The sequence below is a fragment of the Solanum stenotomum genome, chromosome 5 (genome assembly GCF_019186545.1).
Source record: "Solanum stenotomum isolate F172 chromosome 5, ASM1918654v1, whole genome shotgun sequence".
NCBI lineage: Eukaryota > Viridiplantae > Streptophyta > Magnoliopsida > Solanales > Solanaceae > Solanum > Solanum stenotomum.
The window spans coordinates 56491334-56518180 of NC_064286.1; the positions used below are offsets into that span (position 1 = coordinate 56491334).

Here is a 26847-nt window from a genome sequence, read left to right on the forward strand (position 1 = left end):
GTTGATATTGTTGTTATTAGGGAGAATACTGAGGGCGAATATTCGGGATTGGAGCATGAGGTTGTTCCCGGTGTTGTAGAGAGTCTGAAGGTACTCTTACTTTCACCTTTATTCACTACTTGTTTATTCTGAGCTTGACTTGATTTTAAACGTGTAGTGTTGTGTGTAGGATCGTTGTTTTTGGAATAATATTCATGCAATGTCAAGTAGTAATTCTTTTAGGTAATCAAAGAGGTTTTGGTGCTATATTGATATCAACCTTATCTTAGACATTTAGAGAAAATGGAAATGGCAGCAGAATGAAGTGACTAGAGGCTTGGATTAATTGAAAACCAAAGAGAACCTAAACTTAGAAGGCTTCATCAAATGGATTTTAAAGTAGATTAATGCAACTGAGTGTTGAGGGTCATAAGAATTGTCTACTTTTATTTCCTGTAATGTAGAAGGTATTTTATTTATACAGAAGTTGCAAACAAGTTAGGGAGATTGAAGGCATATCCTTGTCTTTTAACGAGATTTAGACCCATCTAGTCCAAAGCTTATCCTTGTCGTGTGATAGACAGAATCATTCTGGATAATATCAATTCTCCCCTTCCTGGATTTGAAGACCCAAATCCTCATCCTTAGTAGGATTTCAAATTGTATACCAGCTGAGTTTAGTCCCATACTTTGTAAGATTCTACTTTGTTTATTACCCTCTCAGAAAATGGAGGTCCATGGTTGAACTCAATGCGTTATATTATTAAGATTGTTCTAATAGATGTTGGAGGAAAAGCCTAGAGAAACCTTAAACATTTTCCGAGAAAGTCTGAACAGTGCTAAGCATCTGGTTCTGCCTACTCCTGCAACAAAAGGAACTGTGTTTTTACAATTTCGGATGGAGACCAAAGTGCTTATACAGAGCAAGAACAAAAGTCTATGTTGATGGCCCATATAGCTTTAGTTGTAGGTCCTGCTGCAATGATGCACTATTCTGCTGCTCTTTGCACGTACTTGATCTGTTTTTAACTCTGCAAATTGATAGTAAACACCATTCTGATGGTATCCGATCAAATAGTTCAGGTCACTGCAGAGAACCATCACATTGACTCTTATCACAAGCTAGGGGAAAACACTTAACTGTCAATGTCATTATAGATTCTAAGTGAAAATAAAATTCAAAATAATTGGGGTTAGTCCTCTAGAGTTCCAACACTTTTTTGAGATTAAGTAGAATTCAACACTTTGTCCTAATTCTTAACTATTACCTATGGTTGCTCAGTCAAGCGTGCCTGACCTCTGGGATGGTTGTGAAACTTAGAGAGTCATAACTTTACATCGTACTCGCACACCATGAAGAACTCCTCTTTTTCTGGTGCTCTAGATCCATAAGGGTCTTGAGTCACCTCCATAAAGTAGGCTGTAATATGAGCTCATCGTAGGTCATCTCGAGATGACTCTTTTCCTCATCTACCTATCAACGTACCCAAACTGTATGTGGTCATACTTGTTAAAACATTGTGGTGATTTCCATTCTAAACATAATACAACCATGAGGTGCACTTTTATGATATTAAATGAATGAAAATTTTAATTTTTTATTAAGTTGAGTCATATTTATCCACAAGTGTTGTTTATAAAAAGGGAAAGTACCATTGAGGTCACCATGCAAAGCGAAGCCTGGTATTTAAGCGGAGAAGGGTAGAGGGGTGGGCCCATTATCCACCGAGTTTATAAGGCAGTGATTGGTCCAAAGGGTGGGTCACAGACGGATTTCTCGGTTATCAAAAAAAAAAAATGTACCATTGAGGTCCTAACTATCTTTTTGTGGCAACTTCCTTAAACTAAATAGTTTGTTTGTTTCATTTAATATGATGGTGGACATGGAGTTCAAGATGTTATTTTGGCTTATATAGTATAGGCCAAATATATCGACGACCCTCGAATTTGGCATAATATTTCATATTGACACCTTATCTTGGGGTTGTACCTATTGAACACTTAAATTTGTCAAATATGTGTGTATTGAACACGTAATGAACAATTAGTCCAAAAAGGCCAATCACATGTAGTTTAATAACTAGTTTGGTCAGGCTTTTCCAAGGCCAAAGTGTTTTTATGTACTTTTTCGAGAAATGCTTTTGAGAAAATATTAGAAGCACTTTTAAAAGCTTGGCCAAAAGCTAACAACGGCTCAGAAGTGCTTCTAAAAAAATTTATTAGCCAAATCTAAATTGCTTTTCACCAAAGTACTTTTTGAAAAGCACTTTTTACAAAATAAGCTGATTTTACAAGTTTGGCAAAAAAGGCTATAAATGTTGTGAAGTGGCAAGGGAACAAATGAAAGAGTACACGTGGCTATTCCAATTCTACTTTTTTCTTCCCCTCACCCCCCTCCCTCCTCCTCTTCTTCCAAGTCCTTTATTCCATGCAACCGAGATTGGCTTACATAGATTTTTTTACATCTTCTTCCGGGCGGTTTTCTAGTCCCATGCATATTCCATGTATGTGATGTGCCAAATATTCGCCCCCTCTGTTAACCTCCTCTTCCACTCCATTTTCCACCATTCCGTACAAACCTTTTATTTTAAAACTTCCAGCACCTTTCTCATTTCTTAATCTCACTCACTGCCAGTTTTTAAATGAAATAGAACCACAAAACAGTCACTGACAAGCAACCAACCAAATAACAACAGTTGGACAGACACCAGAACTACACCACAACTGGGTTATCCGTGCTTAGTATACAAACAGACACAAGTAAATCAAGACCAATAACTAGCTCAGAAAACAGAGAAGCAATCATCGGACTTTCTCTTGAAATTTCCATGTTTCAGGCATCATCTTCTCACAGAAAGTTTTAAGTGGGTTTATAATTAACCAGAAAAAATGGAACTATATATGACGACCTCAAGATGAGGTGCCAAAATGAAATATCGTTCCATGTTTGGGGGGCCGTCAATTTATTTAGTTGAAGAAATTATTTAAGTAATGGTTGAAAAGTTAGTATGCTGGAGAAAATTAAAGGTAAAAGTTCAAAGTTTGAATAGCTTCATGTATTTGAATTCTTAATAGTTGTAAGTTGTATAAAGATAGAATGGTGTCAAACATTTGGAAATATCCAAAAATCAAAGAGTCATATATATTGGAACATTGGGTGTTTATTTCTCTTATTGACCCTTTGACTATTAGATAATTAGCAACCCGTCTGAAGCACCCCCTTTCCATTCATAGAGAGATCCAATCGTCAAAATTAATAAAAAGGCCCTCTCCAGTAAAATTCTGTTTGAAAGTGGATGAGAAAATTTGTCATGTACTTCTTTGAATGAGTAAATTTTGAAAGTTAGACAACTCTAAGAATTAAAGGGAAAACAAAGAAAATAATAGTTTCTCGTGTTTTCTTCCCCTTTCTTGCTTCTTTCTTTTCTTCTTCTTCGTCTTCACCAAGTGCTTTCTTCCTTTTCTGAATGCCACTTTGCTGCGAAGTCTGGTGGATCAAAAAGCTTGTAAATTAACACTGAGCAATTTATATCGGCAAAGCCAATGGATGTGGAAGAGAATGGAAATAAATTTTAATTTACGCAAATGTGACTTGTTTTAAGGTGATAAAAAATGAGTCGAACAGCGGCACTAGTTCTGTCTTGGGGTGGGGGTTGAGGATGAGATGAATGAGGATGACCTAGAAAAAGATTGACAAGAAGAGGTAAAAGTGAATGTAATTGAAATAACTTCTTATTCACGCAATGTGTTTTTTTATTTTAAGGTAATAAAAAAAGAGTAGAACGGCAGCATCAATTCTGTTTTTGGGGGGAGGATGGTTGGGAGGAAGGAGGACGAGTTAGAAAAGGTGATCTGAAGGAGGGGGAGGGATGTTCCTGGAATGTTGGACCTTGAATCATTGCCAAGAAGAGGTAAAAGTGATAATGTCTATGCCCATAAACTTCATAGTTGCTGTAGTGAAGCTAACTAAAGGTAAACTTGTCATCTTTTGGAGAGGCATTTGGGGAAAATAGAGTTGGAAGGAGTATGTTGCCACAAGTTAAATAGTTGAAAGGGATCTGTTACACTTGTTCGTATTGAAATGATTCTATGAGAAAAGTGCTAGTGTTTCGTATTTCTTAGTGATGTGCCAATCTCCTGTTAGATAAGTTGCTCATGTATAATTTTGTTTGTTACCAGATGTCCAATCTCCTGTTAGATAAGTTGCTCATGTATAATTTTGTTCATTATCAGATGTCCAATTTGTTGCTGAGAAGTGTATAGTTCTATCACGTTTCTTTCTTGGTTGTTTTGCCTTAATGTATGAACAAACTCTGCCTTTGGGTTTCTCTGTTATTCTTCAAGAGTTTCTTTCTTACTTTATCTTCTGAACATACTCTCCTTCTCTCTTTGTGTCAAAATATCTATGTTAAGGCCCAAAATATTACATTTTGTGTTGTTAACCAGCACCTAACATATTCTGTGCAGCACAGCCAGAGATATTCTGTGCCAGTACTGTAATGAAAAGAACTAGTTCAAGTACATCATATGCTAAGATTATCTACATGATATTTGTCTAAACCAGATAACATATCCAGGTTTTTAAGTAGTTTGCAAGACAGTTTAATTACACATCCGAATCTAATATTGATGTACAAATCAATCACTAGTCTTTTTACCTGAGATCTGGTGTGAGCATTCTTTGCTCTTCCCTTGATTTTTCTTCTAAGTTGGTAGACTTACTGTAACGAGTAGCATTTTCATTAGAGTAGGACCTAGCTCGTGCTTGCTTTTAGAGGATCTATGAATTGTCAACTCCATCATCTGCTTGTTGCAATATTTCCATAGCAACTTTGTTTGTCTCGCTGTTGCAATTTCCAAGCTGGGACGGTTTGTTACATTTTTTTGCTTTTTCCAATTATTTTGTTGTGGAGTACTTGTTCAGTGGTCCCTATGTACTTTTCTTTGCCTGTGTGCTCAAGAGTTTCTTCCCCCTCTTTTTATTTTTAATTCCCCCGGGGCTTTAAGTGTAAGGACATTATGGGCCATTTTTTCTCAACTTCTTTCCTTTTTTAGGATAAATTTTAACTACTCCCAATAGACCGGATGATTCTTCTCAAGTTCTTTATACTATCTTCTGCGGTTTCCTGTTTAACTTTAAGAGCCAGCCAACATTTTCTTTCTTGCAGATTCTTATTGTTATTATCTTTGGTATGTGAATTTTCTAGGTGATGACAAAGTTTTGCTCAGAACGAATTGCTAAATATGCCTTTGAATATGCATACCTCAACAATCGCAAGGTAGTGACTGCTGTGCACAAAGCAAACATTATGAAACTTGCAGATGGTTTATTTTTAGAGTCTTGTCGAGAGATCGCAAGCAAATACCCTGGGATCAAATACAATGAGATCATTGTGGACAACTGTTGCATGCAACTTGTATCAAAGCCTGAGCAATTTGATGTTATGGTACAAGTTCTGCCTATTACTCTCTTCTATTTAAGATTCTTGATCGTTCTCTTTTTTTGTTGATGTTTGATTACTGACACGGTGAGTTTTTCCTGCATGATGGTAAAGCTGTATGCAATTTCTTCTCTATTTGGACTTCTCATTTCATCCTGAAAAAATGGAAGTCTTTTTGGGGTTGGGGTAGGGAAGGGGAGCAGGGATAGAGAGCTAAAAGCTTCTTATACAAGTCGGAGTATTAGGACCCTGGTGATTGCTAGGCTAAACATCACATGTTAGACTAGTTAAACTACAATGCTGGGCTGACCTTTTAGCATATTTATCCTTCTCTCTTTCTCTTGCTATTAGGATGGGTAAAAGGATTGAGAGTTCCAGCAAATGACAAGATGAAATTCTTACTTTAGGTTGCTGAAATGCGAAATATAACAGCACTTTTGTCTTGACAAGTTTGGAAGTTTACAGAATAGATTTTGTAATCCTTATCCATATTGCATGACAGGAACCTACTTTTGTATTCTGTTCACAGTGTGCGCTTTTCTTGACATTACATTGTCACTAAATGTTTCAGTCTGGATATGAATTTGAAGTTGTATATCACAGGTCACCCCTAATCTCTATGGAAATCTGGTAGCAAATACAGCAGCTGGTATTGCTGGAGGCACAGGTGTTATGCCAGGAGGTACATTTAAGTGACAGAATTTGTTCTCTCTAAATTGATGTGGATATGTTTCAAAAAAAAGTTCTGCATATTATTACTTCCCCTCTACTCTGTAGGATTATCTGGTCAATTTTGATATAAAATGATCATATTCATCTTTTGAGCTGCTTTAAAGCTCGAAGAAGGTCTAAATGTGACTTATATGGCTGGCTTCTTGTGGATCAGGCAACGTGGGGGCTGACCATGCCGTGTTTGAGCAAGGTGCTTCAGCAGGAAATGTAGGAAATGACAAGATACTAGAGCAAAAGAAGGCAAACCCAATTGCCTTGTTTCTTTCATCAGCCATGATGTTGAGACATCTGCAGTTCCCTTCATTTGCAGATAGACTAGAGACTTCAGTGAAGCGTGTAATTGCCGAAGGTAAATACATGACCAAGGATCTTGGTGGAGACTGCACCACCCAAGAAATCACGGATGCTGTCATTGCAAATCTGAACTAATTTCTAAACCCACTCCCATATCTTCCGTACTCGAGATTAATCATGCTGCAACATGTTTTTAATTTATCATCCTTGCGATGACTTCAATTGTTTCCTACTTCTGTTGGTGCACCATGCCTTTCAAGATGGCACATTTCACAAAATAACGTGAATCTCCCAAGTGGAAATATTACTGTAAGAAACAGGATTTTACAAGCTTATAGCCATTTATTTCCTATAGAATGTTTTTTTTTTGTGATGAAGGTGAATAAATTTGATACCAACTTTTGAGCTCAAGAACAGTTTGTATGGCTTGTTTGCGGAAACATGTCAAATGGTTCGTGGTTGTTTGCTCCCTTCCCCGGCAATCTAGAAGGACCGACTTAGTTAGCTATTATAGGAGTCGTCGGTGTGAGGTATAAGGTATAATAATTTTTAGGAAAAAATGTATGGATTATTTTATTTCACATTTGGTTGGAGGTATTAGGTAGTCACTGGATAATTTATCACTAAGGGGTTGTTTGGTTTGAATACAAGTTATGATGGAATTAGTTATGCTGAGATTGTTTTTTATTGACTGTTTGGTTTGTTGTATTAAAATTAATAAGCATGACATACTTTTTAAGAATAAGTTGTTTGTTTACAAAAATACCCTTCATCTTATTTAGACTTTTTATATGTATTTTTTATGGAGTTTATTTATTCACTTTTAAAAATAAATTATGTGAATATGTTTAAATTTGTATTTCATATGAATTGAAATAGGCCCGTGGGAAGTCTCTCCTCTTCACTATCATAAGTAAAATATTAATTAAAAATAAATCAATCATAATTTGAAGTAAAAACTGTATCAAAATAACCAAAAATATTGGATCAAAACTCCAAAAATGCTTCAAGAAAACAGCAATAAAGTGACCAAAATACACCAAACCAGCTGCAAAAACTGCACCAAAACAGCTAAAACTGGACAAAATTTGCATAAAAATAACCACAAAAATTGAACCAAATCTGAATTCAGACAGGAACCAAAAATCCACCAAATCAGTAGCAAAAACCGCATTAAAACGTCTATTAAGACTTGAAAAAAAAAATAACAGCAAAAACTCCCAAAAAACCAAAATTGCACTAAAACACCTACCAAAACTAGAGCAAGCAGCTATAAATTTGTGTTAAGATTATTTCTTATTGAGTGTTTGGTTTGTTGTATTAAAACAATATATGTTGCATAAATTTTAAGAACAAGTTGTTTGTTTACAAAATTATCCTTCGTTTTATTTAGTTTTTAATATTTTCTTTGCAAACTTTAATTATTTATTTTTAAAAATAAAACATTTATTTTATTTAGCTTAAATATTTTTGTTTATGCATTCTCATGGTAAGTACCATATGTATTTAAAAATAAAACTTTTTTCTTATTTAGCTTAAAAATAGAATTTTCCTCTTTAAGTTTTATTAAAGTGAAAGAAGATTTATGGAAAATCAAAATATAAATAAACATAAGAATTAGTCAAATAAATTCATAAATAAAAATTATATTTATATAGTGTAATTTTTTAATAGAAAAATATAAATAATTATCCTAAAAATAAGAAGTAATGAATATTAGTATACATGATATTAAAAATAATGTAAATATACATAAATTTGAAAAATGATGTATACAAAGAGTTTAAAGAGATATAGTTGTCATTTTCCTATTCTATCTCAGGATAAATTATCCCGGGATTACTATACCACCGAATGGGAGAGATAACTTTTTCCGCTACTAATTCCTAATCCTGGGATAAGTTATCCCAAGCTTTCCAACCAAACAAGTAAATAAAGGGTACTTAAAGTTTATCCCGGGATTAACACTCCCTATCCATCACACCAAACGACCCCTAACATTTTTGTCATAGTGATGAAATAAGTTATCCCATATATGTGGTGGAATGACTTGTCTCGGAATAACATATCGTGTGATTAATTGCTTTGGGGTACTTATTCTCAATCAAGAGATAATAGCATATTTTGCGATTAATTGCTTTGGGATACTTATTCTCAATCAAATGACCCCTAACAGTGTTTAGAACTCATGGATATAATTACATAAGTCATGTTTCATGTTTCATGTTTTTCGGAAAAATAAATAAAATATGTCTGCGACCTGCGGTCAAACACATTCAACTTCACTCAAATCAACATTTTTTAATCAATAAATAACTAAAATTATGACCAAACATGAGCTTAATTATGAAAAAGATTTCTGTAGCTCTTACTAGTGAAACTTCATTTACACTTCGTTATAGTTCGTGACTCTCTTACAAGTGTAAAAAGTACGTGAAATTCCAACACACTATGCTGGAGTTCTAACCCAAAATTTTATTTTAGAATTGTTTTGCTTCAATTTTTATAGCCATATTTTTTTCAAACTCCAAGACACAATCATGATGTTTTGAGTAGTTTCACGGAGTTTGAATTTGTTGAAGTTGAAACTACAAGACATTATCTTTGAATTCAGAAGAAGTATCTTGGGTAAAATAATCTTCTTTCACATATTATATTATACTCTCTCCGTTTCACAAAGAATGATCTAGTTTGACTTGACACGAAGTTTAAAAAAATAAAGAAGGCTTTTGAATCAATGGTCCTAAATTAAAGTTATGTCAAATGTACAAAATTGCCCTTTAATCTTGTGGCCTTAAACATGTCATGTGGAAAACTAAAATTAAAATGTTATCAAAAATAGAAAGAGGTCATTCTTTTTGAAACTGACTAAAAAGGAAAGGAGGTCATTCATTGTGAAACGGAGGGAGTACATGTTTATTTCACTCATGATACCTATTTTAATATACTTTATCGTTGTTTCACTCATAATACCTTTTCTTTTTGTTTCCTAAATCCCACCAGTGTCCGGTATCCACATTGCAGTTCGACTAAATCCGAATTCGCGCCGGAAAGTCCTTGAATAACTCCCTAACAAAGGTGACTCTATACTCAAGGGGCACGAACCCAAGGCCTCATGATTTGAAACTTCAACATATTATGCTAGAATTTTACTTTTCAAAGCTTTGAACTCCAACAGGTGCTGGGACTGGATGGTGTTTTAGCTAAAAATAATCTTTGTGCAAATATTATTTCACATGAAAAAGTGACTATTTTCTAACCAACTTCCAAAATAATGGCCAATCTTTGATTATAAATTTAAAAACTGACCACTTAGGGATGTGGTGAAGTGAATGAAGTTGCTTCTTTAATCAGATATTTCGTACATGGAAAAATCCACGATAAAAAGTGCTACCACGGAGCCCTATCCCGACGTCGAGTCTGGATTAATCGACTCGAATGTGAGTATCCAACACTAGGTGAGAAAAAATAAGTTCAAACATGATAAAATCTGCACTCAGGTCAACATTGGCGAGCTTTGTAGAAGGAAAAGACACCATTGACGAGTTTTGTAGAAGGAAAAGAAAGCTAATAGAGAGCAATTATGTTGTGATGAGAATTTTATTATTCACACTTATGAACTGATCCTTTCAATAATGGATCCACTTATATACAGTGCATTTACAAAGTTAGTTACTAACTAACTTATCCACTTGTCAACTTCTAATTGGAAACTTAATAACAACATTCTTAACTAACTAATCTATACACAATTATCAACTAACTATTCCTTTATTTCTACACTCCCCCTCAAGTTGAGAATGGAAAATGTTTTTCATTCCTAACTTGACCAGTAATGCAGCATGTTGTTGACGACCCAAAGCTTTGGTAAACACATCTGTTGGTTGTTCCTTACTTGCAACATAATTAGTTCTTACCAAACCTTCCTGCAATTTTTCCCTTATAAAATGACAGTCAATCTCAATGTGTTTTGTTCTTTCATGATACATTGGATTGGCTGCTATTTGTAATGCAACTTTATTATCACAATAAAGATCAATTGGCAATTGCACCTTCACCTGCAACTCTTGTAACAACTTTTTTAACCAAGTCAATTCAGCTATTGCTTGAGCCATGCACCTATATTTTGCCTCAACAGAACTTCTAGAGATAGTGTTTTGTTTCTTAGCTTTTCAAGAGATGAGAGATGTTCCCAATTTGATATAAAAACCAGAGACATACCTTCTAGACATAGGACAAAAAGCCCAGTCATAGTCACAATATGCTTCTATCTTCTCATTCCCTCTACTAGACATTAAAGGACCAAGCCCAGGCTGACTCTTGATATACTTCACCACATGCAAAACAACTTCATAATGAGACCGTTTATGAGCATGCATAAACTGACTTAAGGACTGAACAACATATGATATATCATGCCTTGTGATTGTAAGATACAAGAGCTTTTCCACCAATCTCTGATAGACACTCCTGTCCTCCAAAAGAACATCCTCAGATTTTTCAGAGAATTTAAGATCATACTCATTGTTGGTTAATTTCATGTTCTGCTCCATTGGTGTCCACTTAGGCCTTGAATCATTCAATCTAGTCTCTGAGATCATTTCTAGAGCATACTTCCTTTGTGATAGGAGGATTCCCTCACTCGACCTGGAAAATTCAATTCCTAGAAAGTACCTCAGTTCTCCTAGGTCCTTTATCTTGAAGTTTTTATGCAACTTAAGCTTAGCTCTATTGATTTCTTGTAGATCAGACCCTGTGATAATCAAGTCATCTACATAAACTAGAATCAACACTAGCTTGTTATTAGCTGTTTTTGTGAAAAGAGAATAATTGTGCTTACTCTGTGTGAAGCTAAAACTTGTTAGAGTTTGTGTCAATTTCAGGTTCCACTGCCTAAAAGCCTGTTTCAGACCATATAAGGATTTGAGTAGCCTGCATACCTTTGACTCCCCATGGCTACTAAAACCTTGTGGCAAAGCCATGTACACCTCTTCAGAAAGATCACCATTAAGGAATGCATTGTGGACATCCATTTGGAAAATTGACTAATGCCTAAGGGCAGCCAATGCAATCACAGTCCTAACTGTGGTCATTTTTGCTACGGGGGGAGAAAGTATTATGAAAGTCAATGCCTTCCTTCTGAGTATACCCCTTAGCTACTAACCTTGCTTTAAACCTTTATACAGTCCCATCAACATGATACTTTACCTTGTAAACCCATCTAGAGCCAATAGGAACCTTCCCAGATGGCAAATCCACCACCTCCCAAATATGATTATGATCTAAAGCCTCAAGTTCAAGCTTCATAGCTTGAATCCACCTAGGATCCTTAACAACTTGGGAATAAGAAGTAGGCTCAGAAATAGAAGAAAAAGAGGCAAGAAAAGCCTGAAATGGATAAGAAAGATGAGAATATGAAAGTTATGACTGAATAGGATAAAAAGAACAAGAACTAGCAGAAGTAGAAAAAGTAGTAGAGGGCAAAGAATGATGAACATAATCTGTGAGTCATAAATGAGGCTTAGTAAGTCTATTGGACTTTATTAAAGGAACAAGAGATGTAACATCATGTGAAGAAATAACAGGTGAGGAGGAAGAAAGATTAGGATAGTTAGGATGCTCATCAGGAAGATCTAGTGAAGGTACATGAAGAGAATCTGGCATAGTAGTAGCAGAAGGGTCTTTAGAACCAGGAAGAAACTGTGACTTAGGATGAGAGAAAGGAAACATATTCTCATGAAATGTAACATCTTTACTGATTATAAACCTTTCTGCAACAATGTCATATACCCTGTAACCTTTCTGAGCAATAGAATACCCCATAAAGACTTTTGTAATAACCTTGGAAGAAAATTTGTCATGAAAAACAGGAATAGTAGCATAACAAAGACATCCAAGAGTTCTCAAATGAGACAGAATGAGTGGTGTACCATGAAAAACTTCATAAGGTGAAATGCCATTTAGGACAGTACTAGGAAGCCTATTGATAATATAAGTGGTTGTAAGTATACAGTCACCCCAGAACTTGATATGTATACTAGCCTAAAACCTAATAGCCCTTGCTACTTCTAGGAGATGCCTATGTTTTCTCTCCACAACTCCATTTTGTTATGGAATATGAACACAACTACTTTGGTGAATAATCCCTTTAATTTTTAAGAAATTAGTGCATAAGGTGTTAAAAAACTCAGAACCATTGTCTGATCTCAAGATTTTTACTTTGATAGAAAATTGGTTCTCAACAAGAAGAATAAAATCTTTAAGCAGCACAAACACATCACTCTTAAGCCTTAGTAAAAAAGTCCAAGTCATTCTCGAAAAATCATCTACAAGAGTAAGAAAATACTTGAATCCATTATAAGTGGGAACCTGTAAGGTCCCCAAATGTCAGCATGAACAAGATCAAACACAACTGAAGTTTTAGAAATACTAACAGGAAAAGGCAACCTAGTCTGTCTAGCTAAGGGGCAAACATGACAGTGACAATGGCCAACATCATCTAAGTAACCTAGTTATTACAGGTATCCGTTTCAAAACAGAAATGGGGGTATGCCCTAGCCTTTGATGCCATAAATGTGACACAAAAGTAGATACTGCAGTAGTCATGCATTTGAAAGGAAAGCTTGTAGCAGATGTTGAAGGACTAAGGATGTATAAGCCACCCTCTTGTCTACCGATCCCCTTCACCTTGCCACTTGAGAGGTCTTGAAAGAGACAAAAATCAGGGTAAAAATGTACAGAACTATTAAGCTCTCTTGTATACCTAGCTACATACAATAAATTGGTGTTAAACTTAGGTATACACAGAACATTGTGAAGAGTTTTAGAGGGTAACAAACTACATGACCATGTATGTGTAATCTCAGTACTATGACCAGTAGGAAGATGAACATAAGTAGGTTTAGATGAAAGAATTGGATTTATCAGTGAACTCAAGGAAGAAGTCATGTGATTTGAGGCTCCAGAATCAATAATCCAACAGTCTGATTTAGTGGATACCATACCTGCCATATTGGCTACATCTACTGGTGAATCTTCCTTGTCCTTTCCTTTATTCTTTTTCTTCTTCAAATCTTCCATCATTTGCACAAGCTGCAAGTACTGATCATTGTTGAGACCTTGGAAGACAGAACCCATACCACCAGTCACGTGAATCCTATCACCATTCCTTGAAATATGCTCTTCCTGATTCATCATATTATGTGCTAATGGTTGATCATAAGAGGTCTTCCTTCTATTATTGTTAAACTTGAACCCTGGAGGATATCCAATCAACTTGTAACATGTTTCTCTTGTATGACCCTTTAACTTGCAGTAATCACACTTTAATTCTGTGTTTGGATTCCTTCTAGGTCTCATATTAGAGATATTTGCAACAATTAAAGAGCTGTGAGTCCCTTCTACTGGTGAAACACCCAAGATTCCATTACTCCCTTTTTGGATCTCTTCTTGAATCATCATAGAATACGCTTGATCCAAAGTAGGAGTAGGTGTCATCATAAGAATTTGAACATAAGAATTTGACTTCTTTGTGGAGCATAAGTTTCATCTAGGCCCATCAAGAATTTCATAAACTTTTGCTGATGCAAATAAGCTGTGAAATTCTTAGATTTATCACAATCACATGCTGGAAAAAGGATTATAGACTCAAGCTCATCCCACAAATTATTCATCTTGGAGAAGTAAACAGAGATGTTTTGAATCCCTTGATCAATCATACAAATCTCCTTGTGAAGCTGGAAAATCTTGGTTGCATTTACTTTATCAAATCTTTCCTTAAATGCTTTCCAAACCTTGTGAGCACTTTCAGAATATACAATGCCTTTTCTCAATTCTTGAGCCACAGAACTCATGATCTATGACTGTACAATCGCATTACACCTCTCCCACTCATGTAACTTGAACTCATCTTGCAAATATGTTTCTCTTTTGCAAGATCCATCAATGAAACCTACTTTATTCTTCACTAGCAGAGACAACAACATCGATCTACTCCATTTTGAGTAATTATCAGTTCCTGTTAACAGCTGAGGAACGAGAGAGATACCTGGTGTATCTGAATGTTGCATATACAACGGGTCATTGCGATCCAATTGAGGAATTGTTCTTGGACCTGTTACTCCAGTACTAACGAATGTCGAATTGTCTCCAATTGTTAAAAAAAAAACTTTGAATAAGATAGTAAAGAAGAACAAGAATTTCAAGGGAGAAAGAAAAGGGGGGAAATCAGGAAATCAAGAAGACGATGAAGAAGCTCATCAGCTATGGAACGCATTGACAGCGTGCTCTGATACCATGATAAAATCTGCACTCAGGCCACCATTGGCGAGCTTTGTAGAAGGAAAAGAAAGCTAATAAAGAGCAATTATGTTGTGATGAGAATTTTATTATTCACACTTCTGAACTGATCCTTTCAATAATGGATCCACTTATATACAGTGCATTTACAAAGTTAGTTACTAACTAACTTATCCACTTGTCAACTTCTAATTGGAAACTTAATAACAACCTTCTTAACTAACTAATCTATACACAATTATCAACTAACTATTCCTTTATTTCTACAAAACAACTGACGATTCCACTCATTTTTTTGTTTTCATCATAGACTTAAAAGTGGCCCAAGGCAGATCAAGGCTCGGGAAGTGAAAATGGCATCAGGTAGCAACTTTTACGGTAGTTGTTTAAAACTTAGCCAACATTTGCAAAGTATTCAAAATTTAGCCATAACTTAAAAAATTGGCAATTACATTATGCTCCTTAATAAACTAAGGGAAAATTGTATATAATAGCAAACTAGTAATTAAAATTAAATGTTATAAATATACTTTGATTTAATTGTACCCTATAACAAACTATTAATTAAAATTAAATACTATAAATATACTTTGATTTAATTGTACCCTATAGCAAACTATTGCTATTTTCGCCACTCTCCTGGTGGAATCTCGCTCGCCACTCTCGTTTGGTGGCATTCTCACTCGCCTCTCTCGCTTTTATACAAACACAAATGTATAAAATGTGTTTGTGTTTGTATAAAACGAGAGGAAATTGTATACATACATATATTTTCGTTCCCCTCTCCCAGATCTTGCTCACCACTCTGCCAAATCTCGCTCGCCACTCTGCCAAATCTCGCTCGCCTCTCTCGCTTATACAAACAAAAATGAAATATATAAATTGCGCTTCTGTTTGTATAAAGCGAGAGAAAATTGTATAAACACATGCAAATACATATATCTTCGTCCTATACACTTATAATTATACAATACAAATATTTCCTGCCCAGTTTTCTTTTGTCTTTCTGTCTTTCTCGTTTTATACATACACATATTATACAATTGATCTTTTGTATACAACTGCTTTCTTTTGTATATGTATAACGAATTATACAACTGCCTTCTTTGTACATGTATAACGAATTATACAACTGTTTTTTTTGTATATGGATAGCAAATTATACATATATATATTTGCTATGGAGCGCAATTATGCAAATTTTGCTATAACATACAAATATGAATTTTGTGTTTACTATATGTGAAAGTTGCTCGTAAACTTATNTTAAACAACAAATAACTAAAATTTATGACCAAACATGAGCTTAATTATGAAAAAGATTTCTGTAGCTCTTACTAGTGAAACTTCATTTACACTTCGTTATAGTTCGTGACTCTCTTACAAGTGTAAAAAGTACGTGAAATTCCAACACACTATGCTGGAGCTCTAACCCAAAATTTTATTTTAGAATTGTTTTGCTGCAATTTTTGTAGCCAGATTTTTTTCCAACTCCAAGACACAATCATGATGGTTTGAGTAGTTTCAATGAGTTTGAATTTGTTGAAGTTGAAACTACAAGACATTATCTTTGAATTCAGAAGAAGTATATTGGGTAAAATAATCTTCTTTCACATATTATATTATACATGTTTATTTCACTCATAATACCTATTTTAATATACTTTATCGTTGTTTCACTCATAATATCTTTTTTTTTTTGTTTCCCAAATCCCATCGGTGTCCGGTACCCACATTGCAGTCCGACTACATCCGGATTTGCGCCGGAAAGTCCCTGAATAACTTCCTAACAAAGGCGACTCTGTACTCAAGGGGCTAAGTTCAAACAACTGACGATTCCACTCATTTTTTTGTTTTCATCAGACTTAAAAGTGGCCCAAGGCAGATTAAGGCTCGGGAAGTGAAAATGGCATCAGGTAGCAACTTCACGGTAGTTGTTTAAAACTTAGCCAACAATTGCAAAGTATTCAAAATTTCAGCCATAACTTAAAAAATTGGCGATTACATTATGCTCCTTAATAAACTAATCCACTATATTTTTAGGACATATGTTTATTTTTTTGATTTCTCATCTAGTGTTTCTTACTCATATTAGAATTTGATTAAATTTGAATTTACATCGAAATGACTCATGTTGAGAATAAAACACTTTCTAACAAAGATAACTCTATACCTAAAAGGACTCGAACACAAAACTCTAATTAAGAATGAAAAAAATACTTATTCGTCCATTTACCACAATCCTTGTTGATATATTTAGGACATATGAATCTGACTGGTTTGCATGTTCTCACCACCAATAATTATTCTACTTTTCTGACTCCTTCTCTTTTTATCTACATTTGGCCAAACTCCATATATGCGCACTTGAATCACAATATATCTATATCTATATACTATCATAACAAGTAACTGTTACTTTCTTAATTAGAGGTTTCAGACTCGAGCTTTAGGTATGAAAAAATCCTTGTTAAGAAGCTCTATTCTTCGAATAGGACCTTATCTAACACAAATTTGAATTAGTCGAGCTCCAACACAACTAAGATATACATTATATGTTCACAAACCGTGCACAATTACACATTAAGGATAATTAATGATTAAAAGAGAAAATTACTCCTTCCGTACATTTTTACTTGTACAATATACTAAAATAGTTATTCAACTTTATTTGTTTAGTTTAAAAAATCAAGAGATAATTATCATTTTGTATCTTTTTTACCTTTACTATTAAATACAATTCATTTTTTAATATTTAGATGACTTATAATTAATACAACTGATATAATCTAATTACCTATCTATTTATTATTTTTTAAGAGTTGTGCCAAGTTAAATATGGATAAATAAAAATAAAAGGATATTTGAGTAGTAAATTACAAGAATAGCTAATGATTATTGAAATTGAAAAGATCAATTTTTTTTCCATATGTTCGATATCCGATATTCGCATTGGAATTCGACTATTCGATATTCACGTCAGTAGAACCCCATTAGAAGAAAACCACCTTCTATCAAAAAAAAAAATTTATACACCAAACTCAAACTGGAGTGCCAACAGCCTCATATAACAGTTGACCAAACCCTTCAAAAAAATAAAATAGTTTTAAGTTTGGTGTACTAATATAGTATATTACATGATTCCAATTTTCAAACAAACAACTCTAGCTTACGTTGAAATGAGATAATTTAATGAATATCGCACGTCTTGACAATATACAAACACAATTTTCAAACAAACAACTCTAGCTTACGTCTATTTGTCCTACTTTATGTCAATAAAAATATCAGTGGCGAATTCAAAATTCTTGATTTATAAGAGCTCACTTCTTTTGATATAAAATTACTATAAATCACATAGTATAAGTGCACAATTATTAAAACTCAATATTTAAAATATCAATGAGAAAAAATAAGATTAATACTACCATAAAAAAGAATTTTTTTTTAGCTTGAAGGTTTTCTTAATCAAATAGCCAAAATTTCTCAAGAAAAATAAGAAAAATAATTAGACATGACTTTTTAATTTTGTCATTTCAGCAAAAAGGAAAAAACATGTGAGTTTATATTGAGAGGGAAACAGGAAATTAGAAAATATAAAATAGAAAATGCGTAAATAGTTGTTATTAGAGAGAATCGAACCTGACTTCCCCTAGACACAGACTTCAAACTAGCCACAAAACCAAAGCACCCATTATGAGATTTGTTCACCAAGTGCTGAACGTTTAATATAGTCAATTTTTGAACAAATTACTACTATATATAAATAATTTTACGTCGAGATTAATAGGTGCTGGAGCACCCCGAAGGGTGTATGTGGGTCCACCCCCACAAAATACACACAATTACAATTTGAAAAACCAAAAATATTCTTTTTAACTATATTTCATATAACTTTTACATTTTTAAATATATAAATTTTATTTTAAAAAATAATAATATTACATATATAATTCATATAAAAAAATTACATAGTTTAATTCTCGAATTTCGAATCGTGTTACCGTGGGATGGAGGGAGTACAAATTAAGTAGAGTAGATGTCACAATTGCTAGTCCCAAATTAATCTTACAACCCAATTAATCCTAATTAGGATGTTAAATCATCGCTATCTATATATATCTAACACCAAACAATTTGACAGCTTATCCGTTAAACGCCCACCCCAAATTCATAAACTAATCAACCTCGTGTGTATTCATATTTGGATGAGGAAATTCCAAAAATATCTATGACTATAAAAGACAAAATAGCTATAATTTGTTTGATTACGATTCGTAGTTGTATGTTATAAGAGGAAAGATGCTAGCGAGATTGAGAGAGGGAGGAGAGAGGTGAGCAAGAAAGAGCAGAGAGACGAATTGTATTTGCTGAATATTTGTATATATATATGTAACTAGTATGTATATGTATCAATGATTGTATTTGTACATCTGTTGGATAATTATATATTATATGTAACTAGTATGTATATGTATTAATAATTGTATTTATATATCTGTGGATAATTGTATATATGTAACTATGTATCAATGAATACAATTGTGNATTCATAAACTAATCAACCTCGTGTGTATTCATATTTGGATGAGGAAATTCCAAAAATATCTATGACTATAAAAGACAAAATAGCTATAATTTGTTTGATTACGATTCGTAGTTGTATGTTATAAGAGGAAAGATGCTAGCGAGATTGAGAGAGGGAGGAGAGAGGTGAGCAAGAGAGAGCAGAGAGACGAATTGTATTTGCATATTTGCTGAATAATTGTATATATGTAACTAGTATGTATATGTATCAATGATTGTATTTGTATATCTGTTGGCTAATTATATATTATATGTAACTAGTAATTATATGTATTAATGATTGTATTTATATATCCGCTGGATAATTGTATATATGTAACTATGTATCAATGAATACAATTGTATTAACAAATACAACTTATATCAATGAATAAATTGTATCAGTGAATACAATTAAATCATGTTGTATCAAGTTCAATATTTATATTTGTATAATAGATTATTATCATTTGTATCAATACTGTATCAATTGTATTAACATATACAATTTGTCTCCGAATACAATTGTATAAATGTTGTATCAAGTTCAACATTTGAATTTGTGTTATTGATTGTTATCATTTGTATCAATGTTGTATTAGCAAATACATGTGAAAAAGATTTGTGTAGTTGACACTTATCATTTGTATAATTAATTGTTATCGTTTGTATTTGTATAATTGACTGTTAATATTTATATTTGTATAATTGATTGTTATAATTATTTATATTGAGGGAGAGGAGGCAGAGAGAGGCGGGGCAGAGATATGGCAAAGAGAAGATAGAAGCGAGCAAGAATGCAAAGAGAGATAGGAGAGATAAAATAGCAATAAAATCCTAACTATATCTATAAATTGTAATTTTTATAAAATATAATAATATATTGTAAATACATATCACATATTTAATTACCTGATAACATAATTTTCTCTATTTCTATCTCTGTATTTGTTCAACAAACACCATGTATATAAGTTCTCATATACTTATTCTGTGTCAAATTATCTAATGGAACCTTTCTTTAGCAAAAATATTGATTAAGCTGAGGGGGTTTATCCTCATTTATTTCTTATTGAGTTATTTATAGTCTTCAAAAATAAGTATTATTAAGGATAAAATGAGGAAAAAAAAATTAATTTAGTCTTGACCTTCTAAAATGAAAAGTAACTTGAAATAACTATTTTAAAATTTACTATGAATAATTTGTGCTCGTGGGAATATTTTTTTAATGTTTTTGCTATAACAAAAGAGACATTTAATGACAATAATTTTTTTTAAAGATATTGCTGCAAAAATATTTTACAATAATTGAGTTAATGTCATCGCATTCAAAGTCGCTAAGACATTTATATAGTGTGTTGATTATTAATACACATATTTATTATTAATGCTAAATATAATATAACAACAATTATATTATTATCGCAAATAATTGCAGTTTTTTATCTTATCCCCTTCGTTCACTTTGGTCGACTCTAATTCTTTATTAATCCGTTAAAACAAATGACATATTTCTATTATTATTTTTTAAAAAGTTTTTATAGTAACATAAATATTGTTACTTTTTTAGTTTTATTAATTTTAAAATTACATAAATATCATAATTCAAATAACAATATTTAAAATTTTCATTATTTTGGGTTCAATCAAATTGAAATAGAATTAAAGTGTATTTGATTACTAGGGCTTGGCAAGGGATACAAAAATACTCCAAAGCATGATTTTTTACATAATTAATGATAGATTCAATAACAAGTGAGACTAGATACACATTTAATTTTTTTTATAGGAAGATATTGTTATTTAGGGAATTAAACAATTTTTTCTTAAAATGTTTTGAATTATTACCTATGCTAATGTATAGTATATTTCATTTACATTTTAAGTGAGTAAATTTTATTATAAAAAATTAAAAGCATTTGACTCAATCTATAATCAAATTTAATTTCTTTGACCATCATATTCGAAACGCCTTCACACATATTAAAACAGATGAAGTACATATCAATATAATTTTTGAGTAATATAAGCAATTTTTTACTTATCACAAAAAGAAAGTGATAATTGATAAGCACAAAATACTCAACAATATTTTGTTCCGCCAATGGGTACGAAGACCAATTCTATTGTTTGTTTATAAACAAAAAAAGAACTGTATTTATTTTACATTATCAAATTAAATTAATAAAAAATGGTCTGATATATTTTTTAAAATTCCGTTGTAAAAGTAGTTAAAATGTAACTCTATCATCATACAAACGATTCAAATATACTTTTTTTTATCTAACGAAAATAATAGATTTAATCGAATTAAAAAATTTCTATATAAGAGTATATTTGTTACTTCTAAGTTCTAATAAAATCCAAAGGTTTATTTGATCCTTTTCATACTCCCACTCCATTCAAAGTTGAAAATAAAAGAGGTAATTCATTTTTTGTTTTTAAAATTTTGTGGTATAAAATTAAAAATATGTTAAATGTATCAAAATGTCTTTTAATCTAATGATGTTAAATATGTTAGGTAAAAAATTGAAATAAAAAAGTTACTAGGAAAGAAAAAAAACCCGAACATTAATTATCAAGAATTTAGAGTCTTTGACTATACCAACTAGAACCGCTAACATGAGGATTTTAAGTCCTCAACTATATCAACCCCAATCTCAATTGAAACCGCAGCGTGAGAATTTTAATCTTTTTCGTATTTTTTTTAAAACGGACTAAAAAAGAAGTGAAACAAATTAATACGAAAGGAACAAAAAGGAGAAATGAAGTTCATGCAGATTTGACCGTATTGTTATACTCCCTGCAGATCAATTCAAAATAGAAAGTCATGATAAATGTGACTACTCTTAATATTGTATTAACTAAGATTTTAGGTGCGATTTAGTCGAGGCTACACTTATTTTTTACTAATTAATTAAGGATTAAACAAATTAAACAGATAGATACGTATTAATTAGTTGTTGTAAGCATATATAACACAACACATTATACGTTACCTGCAAATATATTTTCTGTTATCGTCGGAGGCGGAGACTCCGAGCAGATTGTTAGCTCCCTGAGTTCGTTGAATTACCGGCGATATTGATCGATTCTTAAATTTTTTAACGAAACATGAAGAACAGAAAACATCACCGTGAAACGGCGGTGTTTGTAGGATTTCCGATCATTCTTCTATGCCGGAGACGTAGCAACATTTTCCAGCTTGTTCCTTTTTTTACTGCTTTATCCGTTGTTGTTCTCATTCTATTTGTGTTGATGTCTTATATAGCTCCTCCAATTGATAGCCGCCATGATCAGTTCATCAGCTTGGTGAGAAACACGGAATGTTGTTTACGTTACGAAAAAAGTTATATCTGTTTTTTTTTGTGTGTTTTTGATTAGTTTTGTGTTGCTATTATAGTTCTATAATGGAACGGAGCCCCGAAGGAACCTGCTTGAAGAACAAGTGATTCAGGAACCAGTGAGTGAGCGTTACGGATTTTACATTTCGATCATGAGTTTTTGTTTGTTTGATTTGATTTTTCGTGGTTGATTTATCCTCGGCGTTGATAGATGGGAGAAGGGAGATTAAGCCGAGATATATGGAATTCAAAGAAATCGAATTTCTACCATGGTTGCAGTATTGCCAGTGACGAGTTTCCAAGTGAGTGGTTTTCCCTTTTTTAGGTTTCCAATCCAATTGATTGCTCATTTTCATCATTAATTGCTAATGAGGGAGGCGGGCTGGTGTGTGTGTGTGGGTGGTTTGGGGGAGGTGGGGCAGAGGTACTCTGCTGTGTATTTCATATGGCTTGTCGTTGTCATAGCAAATTGTAATGGCCTTAACAATCAGTATAAGTGTAATTTTTTTCATATCCAGTGAACAATCTATGGGCTCATTTGAAAATGGCACTTATACTGATGAAGGTGGTAGAATTACGAATCTGAACCCATAAAATTCAAATTCTAGATTCGTCTCTGCATCTGTTTCTATTTGTTTGATATGGGACCTGATAACATTTTGCAGCTGCTGAGGTTAATACACTTCCTAATAGGTACTTGTTGATTGCAACTAGTGGAGGCTTGAATCAACAGAGAACAGGGGTATTGCTCTTGTCCTATAACTGATAATTTTTCACTAATAGAGGGTCAATAACATGGACAGGCGCTAGCATTTAATTTCATACTTATAGTAGCAATTGATGGAAATGGCTCTTTCGTTGATATGTTACTATATTGCAAGAAAAGCTATCTTTGTCATTTCAACAGGATCTTCTAGTAGTTGAATTCCTAGTTACAAGTGCATCTTCCCCATGGCATTTTTGAGTATATATACTTACTCCAAGTTGTGACTTTTGTAGCTGTTGAGAAATAAACAACTAAAATAAGGTAAAATACAACCTTTACATGTTGAAACACATCGAATCTTAAATCCCAAGGTTTTCCTGCCGCGGATTAAACCATGTCTAACGGGATTCTATGAGGCATCTTCCCTCACAAACCTTGTTCAAATTAGGTAATCACCAAGTATTGACATGAGTGAGCAGCCAAGCAAAACCACTGTGATGAAAGCTTCACCTCATATTCCATCAAATCTAAGTAAAAGAAGCAGACAATCTTCTCCTGAATAAGTTTACCTCATTTTAAATATTCTTCCTTTGACCTAGAAGAAATAATTAGCAACGATGATCTGATGCATATAGTCACTGGGAAATTGAAGAAAATTGATAGCCAGTTATTTCCTTTTTCATGCTCTTTTTGTCCTTTAGTAATGGATCTAGTTTTTCTTGTTCATGCCACATTTATCATATACCATCATGGTGTCACATGTGACCAGGAGGTCACGGGTTTGAGCTGTAAAAACAGGCTCTTGTAGGAATGCAGGGAAGGCTGCATACAATAGACCCTTGTGGTCAGGCCCTTCCACGGACCTTGCGCATAGTGGGAGCTTAGTGCACCAGGATGCCCTGCCCCTCTTGGTGTCCCATCACTTCTTGAATGAAATTAAATCTGTGACATGCATGTTAAATTGTTAATGGATTTATGCTATTAACAGATGTTTAGCGTGGAAGTTTTTTCTTTCACTGTTACATTGAAGAGACTGTTGAAATGATGCGAGTTTGAGTTCTATTATTGCTGAATGCAGATTATTGATGCTGTTGTTGCTGCTCATATCTTGAATGCCGTCCTTGTAATTCCAAAGCTGGACCAACAATCCTATTGGAAGGATTCAAGGTTTTTACTTGATATGATTTATACTTGGATGCATTTCATCATCAATCCTTTCTTTCGTTCAGTGATTTCATTTTTGGGGGAGTAATCATTCCTTTTTTTTGCAGCAACTTCTCCGAAATTTTTGATGTCGACTGGTTTATTTCGTATCTCTCAAAGGATGTCAAAATTATTAAGGATCTCCCTAGAATGGGAAATGAACTCATAATTCCGCACAAAACACGTGTTCCAAGGAAGTGCAATGCTGAGTGTTATCAGACTCGTATCCAGCCAATTTTAAATAAAAAGCATGTAAGTCAATTTAATGTAAGAATTACTTCATTGTGCTTGACTTGTGTCTTGCATCTTAACATGGTGCCTTGACAGAAATTCTTGCAAGATTACTTGCAGTCTCTCTAAGTTAGTGTCCTGTTTTTCTTGTTGATTTATATGTGTATGTCCTGATTATTGTGAAATTCAATTTTTTTTTCTTCCAGTCAAGACTGGTGCAGTTCCAAATCATAGTGTTCATATTGAAAATTCTGCTACAGAAATTAGGAAATAAAATTAACTACATTTGTATCAAGTTTAACTTATTTCCTAGACTAGAAGTTTTGAAAGACTGGCATATCTGCTTTGCTGATGCAGGCTGTTCAGTTAACAAAGTTTGATTACAGACTCTCCAATCATTTGGATACGGAGCTACAGAAGCTGAGATGTAGAGTCAACTATCACGCACTGAAGTTTACTGATCCCATAATTCAAATGGGAAAAAAATTGGTTGAAAGGATAAGAAAGAAAAGCCAGCACTTCCTTGCGCTGCATCTAAGGTAATGTGCATATTAGATACTTCCACGAGATTTTCCTGGCTGTTATTTTTTTCTTACTTGACAATCAATAGAAACAGATATCCAGACTATTTTGAACTCCGTTATGACTCTTTCAATCTCTAGATAGGGTGTAATTCTAAAGCTCAGTCTTGTTGCTGTTGCACTTATTCAGTAGTGTCAAACTAGAATGCCTATATTTTGTGCTAATTTTTTTAATTCAAACAGTTTCATTTAGCGACCTTAAAGTTAATCATGTTAGTGTAGACTGTGGACTTCTCCACGCCAGTACTATTGTATGCTAGCTGAAGTTTTATTTCTCGTATGATAGGTTTGAATCAGATATGCTAGCATTCTCTGGATGCTACTATGGTGGAGGAGACAAGGAAAGGCGAGAACTGGGTAAAATACGAAAGAGGTGGAAGACATTACGTGTATGTCATAAAACTATTATAGTAACTGGTAATATTGAGTATGTTGCTCCTATTACTTGCATTAAACACGATGTTGTTTCTTTGGCATAAAATGCAGGTAACAAACCCAGATAAAGAAAGAAAGAACGGAAAATGCCCACTAACTCCTGAGGAAGTTGGCCTTATGCTTAGAGCACTTGGTTTTGGTAATGATGTTCATATTTATATTGCATCAGGGGAAATCTATGGGGGCGAGGAGACGTTGGCTCCTCTCAAGGGTTTCTTTCCAAATTGTTATACCAAAGAGACACTTGCCAGCAAGGAAGAGCTGGCACCATTTTCTTCTTTTTCTTCCAGGATGGCTGCTTTAGATTTCATTGTTTGTGATGAGAGTGATGTCTTTGTTTCAAATAACAATGGAAATATGGCACGAATGCTTGCCGGACGAAGGTATGCTCTTGCTACTTTCAACTTGAAAGCATTATTTCAACGCTTCAGTTAGAGATACTCAATTTACTGGAATCCATTACATGTTGTAGGCGATACTTCGGTCACAAGCCAACCATCCGTCCAAATGCTAAGAAGCTTTATAAGATGTTTACGGATAGAAATAACATGACATGGGAAGAATTTGCCTCACATGTTCAAAAACAGCAAATAGGTTTCATGGGAGACCCAATGGAGGTAAAGCCAGGCAGGGGCGAGTTTCATGAAAATCCATCAGCATGCATTTGTGAAGACACCAATGTCCAGGCTAGAGAAGATGTAATTATTCCCCAAAGTCCTGCCATGATCTTTGGAGAAGGTACTGATTCTGCTGCTGATGGTACCAGGAGATCTTTTGGAGAAGTGACCGATAGACGCATTATTGAGGATGAGCAATATTGGTTTGATACAGATTACATGGAGAATGAAGTTGGAGGAATTCAGAGCATTGGCGGAGCCACAATTTCACTAAGGGAGTTGAATATATGAAGAAGTGAATGCACAAAAAAAACAAACAAAGGGGATTCAACATCTACTGTATACAAAAAAAAAGTAATTTTAGGCATGTATAAACAGTGTAATTTTCCGTTGATAGAAAGTTGTACATAAGGGTTAAGT

At 33.6% G+C, this 26847-nt stretch overlaps 2 protein-coding genes across 2 annotated transcripts in view; both read left to right on the forward strand.

Moving 5' to 3' along the window:
• The window catches only part of LOC125866107 (isocitrate dehydrogenase [NAD] regulatory subunit 1, mitochondrial-like), a 14069-nt gene extending 7255 nt beyond the window's left edge, over positions 1 to 6814 (forward strand). Inside the window, exons 2-4 of the mRNA XM_049546403.1 lie at positions 5187 to 5426; positions 6024 to 6102; positions 6307 to 6814. Of these exons, the coding sequence (XP_049402360.1) occupies positions 5187 to 5426; positions 6024 to 6102; positions 6307 to 6581 (594 nt within the window). The 3' untranslated portion in view covers positions 6582 to 6814. The remainder of the gene's footprint in view (positions 1 to 5186; positions 5427 to 6023; positions 6103 to 6306) is intronic.
• A 15568-nt stretch (positions 6815 to 22382) lies between these two features.
• Positions 22383 to 26719, forward strand: LOC125866106 (O-fucosyltransferase 6-like). The gene is made up of 10 exons (XM_049546402.1): positions 22383 to 22622; positions 22714 to 22773; positions 22866 to 22956; positions 23320 to 23396; positions 24439 to 24527; positions 24632 to 24815; positions 25152 to 25333; positions 25662 to 25764; positions 25862 to 26193; positions 26283 to 26719. Exons 1-10 carry the CDS (start codon positions 22425 to 22427, stop codon positions 26716 to 26718), a joined length of 1752 nt encoding a protein of 583 aa, XP_049402359.1. The 5' UTR covers positions 22383 to 22424; the 3' UTR covers position 26719.
• Positions 26720 to 26847: the final 128 nt, after the last annotated feature.